Source organism: Drosophila ficusphila, unplaced genomic scaffold, assembly GCF_018152265.1.
Source record: "Drosophila ficusphila isolate 14025-0441.05 unplaced genomic scaffold, ASM1815226v1 contig_412, whole genome shotgun sequence".
In the NCBI taxonomy this organism is placed as follows: domain Eukaryota; kingdom Metazoa; phylum Arthropoda; class Insecta; order Diptera; family Drosophilidae; genus Drosophila; species Drosophila ficusphila.
Window position 1 is genome coordinate 1,243,237 of NW_025064326.1, and position 9,570 is coordinate 1,252,806.

At 44.8% G+C, this 9,570-nt stretch overlaps 2 protein-coding genes across 2 annotated transcripts; one reads left to right on the forward strand and one right to left on the reverse strand.

Annotated features, from left to right (window-relative positions):
• Positions 1–2,997: 2,997 nt before the first annotated feature.
• LOC108091406 (salivary glue protein Sgs-3-like) lies at positions 2,998–3,836 on the forward strand. The gene is made up of 2 exons (XM_043207933.1): positions 2,998–3,025; positions 3,085–3,836. The coding sequence occupies exons 1-2, from the start codon at positions 2,998–3,000 to the stop codon at positions 3,834–3,836; spliced, it is 780 nt and encodes a 259-aa protein (XP_043063868.1).
• A 4,112-nt stretch (positions 3,837–7,948) lies between these two features.
• Positions 7,949–8,668, reverse strand: LOC108091426. The gene is made up of 2 exons (XM_017190616.2): positions 8,551–8,668; positions 7,949–8,486 (listed from the first exon to the last, which is right to left on the reverse strand). Exons 1-2 carry the CDS (start codon positions 8,624–8,626, stop codon positions 8,047–8,049), a joined length of 516 nt encoding a protein of 171 aa, XP_017046105.1. The 5' UTR covers positions 8,627–8,668; the 3' UTR covers positions 7,949–8,046.
• Positions 8,669–9,570: the final 902 nt, after the last annotated feature.

Sequence of the window (9,570 nt, forward strand, 5' to 3'; positions counted from 1 at the left end):
TGCAATTACGTCGTAGTAAGCAACCAACAATGAGTGGAAAAGCGAAGGGGGAGGGAAAACATGGCAGGCAGGATGCGGAAAAGAGAATCTGCCCGGAATTTCCATAAACACAATGCCGAAATGATGCCCTCCGACCATTCAAATTGGAATCGCCCAGGGTTCCGAAAGAATCACTCTTGTCAAAGAGTCCCAGTGCACTGAGAGAAATAATATAAGCAGGGTAGTTAAAGTGGAAAAAACAAGCATATATTTAAGACGATTACCTAAAGGGTAAAACCCTAAAACATTATTTTACTTTATTTGCAAATCATCTTAATCTTAACCTCGGAAATCTTATTGCTTTCTTTTCGCGCAGTGCATTTTCAGAACCACTGCCAGCGGCAGAAAAGTGCCGTTCGCCGCCAGTTGTTGCTACGGTAAATATGGGCGGCAGCCACCCCCATTGAAATGTGGGCGGTGGGGGCGTGGCAAGGGGTGCATACATTTGCGTGATTTACGAGCTGTCTCATATAGGCCGACGGATCGGCTGGAGATGACGATGATGACTGCGATGACTGCGATGAGTACGATGACTGTGACCGAAGTCCGGGATCAAAGGAAGCTGGCCGCATCGAGTGGAACATGCGGCGTGACACGAGCTGATTAAAAATGGATTTGGCTCATGAATGAAGGATGGATATCGCCAGGCGAAAAATAATCAAAAACGGGAGACCACAACATGTGGTAGTGAGTAGATTTGGGGCCTCCGATGATTTGTTCAATTAATAAATTATAAGGGGGTATTAAACAACTGATTGGTTGCATTTTAATTCCGTAAACTATTCAGCATCAGTGTATGTTTTGGTACAAATTAGCCATTAAAACTGGCTTAGTAAAGCAAATAGTTTTGCGGGAAAACAAATCATGGCAGCTGATTGTTTTTTGGTCTGATGGAAACTTAAATAGGCTCCCCTGGTTTTCGTACGGATCCTGCGTGCTGTGAGTGGCCATCACTATTTGCGCTTTGACCCGACGCACAATGGCACAACGTTGTCAACGCAATCAAGCAGCCCACAGTTGTTGCTACTCATGTTGCTCGCCCCCTCGTGTTAGTTGTTGCAAAACAGAAGTGAATGGGACAAGTGGACAGAGGATAGTGTTCCTCTGTTCGGAGGAGGCGCTCTGGAGATGAATGAATGCGTCATGCTGGCCAAATGTACCAGTGGGTGTTGGTTGCCAAGCTGTTTGGTAGTGGGTAGTCGGGTGGTTCGCTTGTTGGGTGGTGCAAGTGGGTTACGAGTTTCAAATTGAATTGTTGCCAACACGTGACCGGGCGGACGCCCCGTCAATAAAGTCGGAATGAGTGACAGGCCTACAAACATACAAACTGTCTACAAGTGGCCACTCCCCACTCTCCCACTCCCCCCATTACCCATCCTCACAATCTTCCACATCCACATCCCTGATGAATGGCATATTAAAAACTGTATGCCAAATGGTTTCGTCTTTGTGGTATTTTCCGTTCGGCTTTCGGGGTTGACCGACCAGCGAATCGCAAAATGTAATTTGCGTAAAATGAGTGCGGAATTCTGCGGCAGAGAGCTCGCTAGTTGATGTTTAGGGTTCGAGGTGAAGGAGTGGGGTTCCCGTTTCAACCGAGAGACCTACACTGTTGCAAAACAATGGGCAATCGAGAAATCCCCTAAGCCGGATGAACTAATACTCCATTTAGGCCTTGCAAATAAAGTGCTGGATTCGTGATGAGTTGTTGTCTAACTGGAAACAGTCTTTCAATAAAGTTAAACTTCTTCCTTATTGATTAAACTGATTTTTTACTGCTTGTTTTTAGTGCGATCTGGGAATCCTTGTGGGCATCCAGCGTGGGATTTTCATTTTCCGCGGTGCACTTCCCTGCACGCATTTGTCGAGTGCCTGGCGCAATCAATTCCCAAATCGCATTATGCCGCTGCCAGAAGCGAGAGTCCTGAGGAAAATTGCTTGGTGGCTTTTCCGGCAGAGCGGCGACAGCGGGGACTGCAACGACGGGCAGTATCTGAAGGAGGAGGAGGAGCAGCGCCATCGACATCCTTCACAGCATTTGGCGTTTTATGTGCGTCAACATCAGCAAGTCGCCAAGTGCATTGCGTGCCAAATAGTTTACGTGTCAGTGGCGACAAGGGTTCGCGGCGGGCGGGGAAGCCCGGCGGTGCATCTGCGATGTTGCGGCATTGTGGCTCTGCCCGCGGCAGATGCACCCAATCCCACTACTTTATGGCATTTTGTTGCCCTCTGCCAGTCAACCAGTCAACTCCTAGTCGGCGATGTCCACACGGCAGCTCTCGCCAGCATGCAAATGCGGATGCCAGGCACTCGAGTTCGAGTTCCCGGATCGAAGACTCCACTTTGTTGTGCCCACAAATCGCGGGCACTTTGTTGCAGAGTTGTCGAATCGAAATTGCAGCTTATGATTATTTGATTAGTTGAACTTTTCGCCGCATTTGTCTTGGCCGAGAAATCGAGGACAAAGTTTAATCGAGGGAAGTATCAATAAGACATTGCCTGGTTTTGTGGCAACTATATTGTAGTTTGGAGCAATGCACTTGCCTTTTCACCAGCTATTTCGACTGTCTATTTTCGCTTCTTCAACCTATTTTTGTAACCAGGAAACCTTGAAATATACACTTTATCGAATTCATGAAGCGAAAAAGTAAAATTCAACTTTAAGAGTAGAACTACCTGAAAACTCTTTTGGCAAAAGTTCTGTGCTCGTGGCAGCAAAGCAAACACGGTGCGTATACTTAACCTTGAACTTGAGCAAACTTCGGATCAGCTGGACTCTATTTATAAGACGCAGTTGGGTTCGATCGGAACCAACAGTGCCAATTTATTTTTAACTAAAACTTTTGGGAGTGAAAGGGCCTATAAAATGGGATTGCGAAGCTTGAGAAAGTCATCAGTCAGCTGCTCGGCGCTTTCGAGTAAACTTAGTTGCACCCACAAAGGAACAAAGGATCCAACATGAGGTTCACTCTTTGCTTCTTGATTGGTAAGCCGTTCAGAACCACCTTTGTCCACTAACCTTGACCTTTCAATTTGTTTCTGAAGCGAGCGTTCTGCTGATCGGCTCTTCGAGCTCGAATTCAGTTCCAGAATGTGGTTGTACGGAATCAACATCTACTCGTCCGCCACCAACAACTACAAGACCACCGACAACCTCTTGCGCCCCTACAACAACAAAGCGGACAACCACTGCAACAACCAGAAAACCCCCAACTACCACTTGTGCACCTACAACAACGAAACGGACAACAACGAAGCGGACAACAACGAAGCGGACAACAACGAAGCGGACTACAACAACTAGGCAACCCACAACCAGAACGACAACTAGAAAACCCCCGACTACCACTTGTGCCCCTACAACAACCAAGCGGACAACAACTACAACGACAACCAGAAAACCTCCGACTACCACTTGCGCCCCTTCAACAACGAAGCCCACAACCACTACAACAACTACAACGACAACTACCACAACAACAACCACCACCACGACAACTCAGAGGCCCACAACCACCACGACAACAACCACCAAGAGACCGACAACGACAACCAGGGCCACAACCAGGAAGACCACCTCTAGGAAGACCACCACCAGGAAGCCAGGAAATGGATGCCATCCAGGAGGTGGACCCAAACCAGGAAGGGGATGCAAGTCATGTGGTCCTGGCGGAGAGCGCTGCGAAGGATGCCCAGACCAGGAGGATCTCTGCAAGGAGTTGACCAGCCAGCTGAAGAAACTGGAGAACAGAATCCGGCAGTGCGTCTGCGGAGAACCTGAGTGGCTGCTTGATTAAGAGCTCCACTGAACTAAGGGAAATGCAGCACAGTTTTAAGAAGAGAAATCGTGATGAAGGACCAAGGATATTGAACTGATCACCTGAACTTATTTTGTTTAGATTTTGTTATGTTTTATTGTTGTTAATTAAACACCTTTTCTAATTTTGCATACGAAGATTGTGGATATAAGTTTATTACCTACTTAGAGTACCCCGCCCGCTTAACTGTTTATTCGCTAGATACTTTCTTCCATCGCTCAAAATTATCGTTTTTATCTGAATGTATTCGAATCGCTTTCCACATTTCCCCTTTTAACGTCCCATTTTTCGGTGTATTTCCGTTCCTATTGACATCTGCGCGTTTCCTTTGCTGGCAGACTTGCCAAAATCCATCACCATTCAATGTCACATCATCATCATCATTGACATCTATTCCATTGATCCCCGCTCCCCGCTCCCCGCTCCCCGCTCCCCGTTTCCCGAATCCATCTCTATTCATCTGTCGCCTTTAGTGAGCGTGCACGTTTTATAATTCATTTGCAGTTCCTTCAACAATTTCGTGAATATTTCATTCGGTTTCGTGTGGAACAATTTTTACAGCTCGTTTGTCACTTTCCCACCTCGGAGTGCCCGTTTCCCGCACTCTTTCCCATTTTCCCCGTTTTCCCCGGTTTCCCTCGACGGAGAACCGCATGCAGCACTGCATGAATAATGCAGTGATCCGATCTGTGGGCGGAATCTGTCACAGATATACTCCCTTCGCCCACCGAGCTCCGAACATGTGCATACTTATGCATCCGCCAGATACATTCGAAGCGACTCGGTTTATTCACCGGCGAGGAGCAAAGACGATTAGCTAATTGACTAATTGTAATTGTATTCATTAGGGGCCAGGGGGGCGGGTGGTCAGGTATTAAGCATTCATAATCTATCAATTAATTAGGATTCTGTTCGGGTTGTTGATTGAAGGGTGGGCAGTTCCAGAAGATACATGATATAATTTGACGGTCAATAAATCATTTGAACATGGAACACATTTTGCGAATTGTTTTTTAAATAGAGCGCGAATAAATAATAAAGCAAGGCATACCCGAAATTAATTAGTCAGGTTGAACTAGCTTTAAATAAAATAAAGTAAAGCCTTTGTACATCCAATTTAGTTTGTGCATTTACCAATTTGCACTAAGGACTTTGGTTTTTTGGTGACAATGTAATTACTAAATTTTGAATGCTTTCTATTTCCGGGTTCTCTGCTCAGACTACATCAATTGCGGAAGCAAATCCAATCCATTAGGCAACTCTCCTCAAATATAGATACCCATTTGGGCCTAGTTGCACTTTTTCACAATGTCGAGCAACGAGGAGCAGGAACATTCAATCAGGCCCAGATTATTGCGAAGTACTGCACACTCCTGTGATTTCTAAGCCAATCACACTGGCAGATGCGCAATTCCATACTCTCGTATTGAGTCGAACATTCGGTTCCCCTTTGGCGATTTTCCTCTTGCCCTCGATTGCCTTTTCCTAAAACTTCTCATCTTGCTACTAATATTCAACACTTAAAAAGACAAAAAAAAAAAAAAAACGAACTGATACTCTGACAAAGAAATAAAGCAAAGGGTTTATTTTTCATTAAGTAATATCTATTGGCAATTATTTTAAATGGGTTAAAGTTTAATGGCTGTTTTCCAATAATCCGATATTAAAGAAAACCTTTTTGTACAAGTGCACTTCCCTTTCACCGTCGCCCTGATTTTCCCAATTCGCCCCCTCACTTTTAATTTCGAATGTTGGCTTGCCGAAAGGCTTCTCGTTCGTACCTCTCCGTCCACCAGCTCTATCTGAACTTTACGGTTTTCGGGGGTACACGAGCCCCCAATCATGTATAATGCATGTGGCTGCAGTGGGCCAAAAACCTCCAGAAATGTCGATGGCTGTCAACGCAACTTCGATGCGGAGACAATGTAACTCAAGCTAGACACAATGTTGCTGGCTGCTGGTTGCAGAGGGGAAGGAAGGGAGGGACACAACCACTCCAGTGGCAACCACCACCAACCCGTCGAGTTGTGCAACAGAAACTGCAATGACTGAACGATTATGCCAATGGCAGGCCATGTCTAAAGCAAACGATTTGTCACAGTGCCAATGGAGTTGGGACCAGTTCTCCGCCGGAGTAGAGTTCCGTATTTCGGGGAGTGGGTTGCGGTACGTCGGGTTTTATTGCCAATAACGGTGGAGGGTAAAGGGGAGGAGCTTTCGGGGGCACAGAGATGCAGAACCACAAACACTTTACCCAAAAATGCGGTGGAGAGATAGGTATCGACTAGGGTTTTGCAAGGTAGGAATGGGATCTTCGCTTCAGAAAAAATAATTGTGAATTAAAATTATAAAAAATGTATACAACTTTATGGACAATTTAATAGTACTAAGAGCAAGAAAATATTAATAGATCACTCAAGTTAAAGTCAAGGGCTATATAATGTTATTAGTTCTTACACTTTTGTGGCAGTGTATTCCACCCGGCATGTGGGCGGGTTTTTGTTGAGTGGCCAGCCCGCTTCGATTTCGAAACTCCAGCTGCGACAACTGCACGGGAGTCCTTCGTCCTTGGTCCTTCGAACCTCGGTCCCCTGACTCCCTTTTCCAGCTACTCGAACATGACACCGAGTCCAAAGTCGTTGGCTGTTCATCCTTTTCATCCCGCTGCCACTCCCCCTCCCACTTCCCCTGCCAAACTCCTTTTCCCTTTCTGTGTCCTTGCCTTTTGCCCAGCTGCAAGTGACAGTAATTGTTTTATTGACATTGATTGACATGGCAGCGGGGGCGGGGGCGGTCGGTGAGGGGGTGAGGAGGTGGGGAGGTGGGGCGGCGCAGGAGCAGCATCCTTCTGATTTCGTCGAAGGTCCTGGCAGCGAAGCAGGCAGCCAAGTCAAGCCAAAGACAAACTGCAATGCCAAATGCGAATTTCAATCCCAATTTTTGTTTCGCCCCTTCCCCTTCGGAGTTGCTCATTCTCCACATTTGGGTAGCTCAAAAATGAGCAAAAGATTTCAATTTCATTTTGATGGATCGCATTCGGCCACCCACTTTTCATCCCCATTTTCCCCGATTCATGGTGCACTTTTTGGCTTTTCCCTTCCCTTTGTTTACCCTTGTAAGCTGCTGATTAAACCATGCAATGTTGGAGCTTCTTTTGGCTTTTCCTCCGGCTTTTCCAGCTCCTCCGGCAGCTGGTAGCAGATGGAGAGCAAACCATCGATGGCCTGGTGCCCCAGCACAATGAATGTTATGTGCCATTGAAGAAAAGACAATTGTTTGATTTTCGATATGTTTTGGAAAAGCTGCACTGAAAACATTGCAACAAAACATATTAAACAATATATATATATTATATTTTATATTTATTGTGAGCTTGCTAGGAATGGCAAAATTATATTGCTTCCATTATAAATAAACTATAAAGGAAATAGATATACATATTTCTAAATATACATATATGTGTTTTCCTTTAACTGCGGATGCGGATTAGTCCTTGTGTAATGCACATCAATCCCGAAGAACGACCCTGAAATTATTGAAGCTTCCTTCTGCACCATCCATTTTCCCTTTTCATTTCCATTTGTTGTCATGGCAGCTATGACTTGGCTCCTTGGCCTTCCTCTTGTTTTTCATATTAATTATGAAAGCGCATTTGGCGAACGGGAAATTTATTTGGCTTATATTTCGATTTCGGTTTCGGTATCGGTTTTGTTTTCTTTCCTCTGCTTACGTTTTTTGCAATATTATTTGCCATTTGCGGATACTCAGGGGAGCGAGCGAACGAATTGGATGTGAAATGTGATGCTTAATTAGTTTTTATGCTGCTGCTGGAGATTAAGATGATGATCCTGATCCCGACGATGATGCCGATGGAAATGAGGAGTGGAAAGCGGCAGGGAGAAGCTTAATTTTCATGAGTTTGTATCATTTGGCTTGGCCTGTGAGCCGATTCCAAACAAACTCGGCCATAATGAGTAATAAATTTTGATAAATTCGGCTGGTTGAAGAGATCGTAACATATCCTTCAGAATGTTGTTGTTGATAATGTTTATATGATGAATAATTTTAGTTCAATAGATAAATACAATTAATTTTATGCACATTTGAATATATTTTTAATAACTTTTTTTTTTTTTTTTGATTTTAATAAAGTAAGAAAAAAACTTGAAGACACACACTTAGAGTGGTTTTATTTGTCCACTAGAACCTCGTACTTGTCGTACCTAACTTTGGTTCCCGACACGCTGCAGGCCTTCAGGCTGAGAATCAGGGTTCCGGGAAGTTGGCCATAGGGCGTGATTGCTCGACACACGAATACCCTTTCGTCGTTGAGATTGGTTCCAACGGCTACCAAGCCCCTCTCGAACTTGCCATCGTGGCTGGTTATCCACTCGAAGGAGGAGCCTGCCGAAGGCACCAAAATGTCATAGTTTTTGGTTCCTATGTAGTAATATGTGCCGTTGTGCCAGTTGATCTGTCCGATTTCCGCTCTCAGCTGAACGGGGAAAACTCCTTCGTACTTCACGCGTCCCACATATACGTAATATCCTTGGGTTGAAACGCCTCCCAGGACTGCGTTCTTTGGAAACGGATAGGAGAGGTCTCCAGCTATCCATGTGTGCTCATTATCTGTGGAAGGGTTGGGAAATATTAGCTCCTGGATTGGGAGGCCTCCCGCGGTTGGCCAACTCACCGTACGTTGCTGGAGTGGCTGACGCCAGAAGAATTGGGGCCAAAAGAGCCACCGCCAAACAACCAACTCTGACCATCTTGAAGTGACAACTGCCGTTTAATTTACTGAATTGCTTTTTATAAGAGGTTTCTTATCTAAAAGATGGGTAATTACCTACCTATAGAGCAATCGACGAACTATATCAATAAAGTGGGTGTGTCCTGTCAATACGGCCCCTCATAAATCCATAAATTTATGGAGTGCTAGTGCTAGCCCTTTTATCTTACTCTACCCCACCGAACATGATTATTATGGGTAAATACTTTTCACATAAAAGAAAACACAAATTAATATTGAACTTGTGTGGACATTACATGGAACCTCTTGAGCAATTCTCTATAGAACTATGGGCGTACATTTTGCAGCTCGCCCTTTTGTATTTATTTAAATGTAGTCACAGTCTTGCGCAAAATAGTGCCTGACACACACAAGGAGTGCAAAAAGATCTGCAGTCGACAACAACTTTGAAAAACTGATAACGGACGGCAACCGGAAATGTCGAGACCAGGCAACAACAACTGCAGCCAGGAGGGGGTGGCATGTGGGGGGAGGCGACTGGAAACTCTGGTCAAGCTGGCAAAAAGAAAACCGCCTGTACCCCAGTACACGTTGCAAAAAGCGCACTATTTGATTCAATCTTATCTAAGTTGGCTTGTCTTTATTTTTTATTTAAACAACTTGTAATTCTTTATTTATTTTCAAAAGAATCTAATCGTAAATAAATATTGATTTAAAGTTGTTGCCTTAGATAGAAATCAAAACTTTTCATTTAGGCAATCAGAGTTTATTTGTTTTTGATAGACTAGCAAAATGCAATTTCTCTGCGCCCATCTTTTTCTCTGCGTGTAAAATCCCAGTGCCAACGATAAAGTTGCAGTCTGGTCCGCCATAACTTGAGTGCATAAATCTTGGCCAGGTTTTGTGTGTTGCCTGACGCACCCTCTGCAGCTCAGAACAGCCCCCTCCCCCTCCCACAAATCT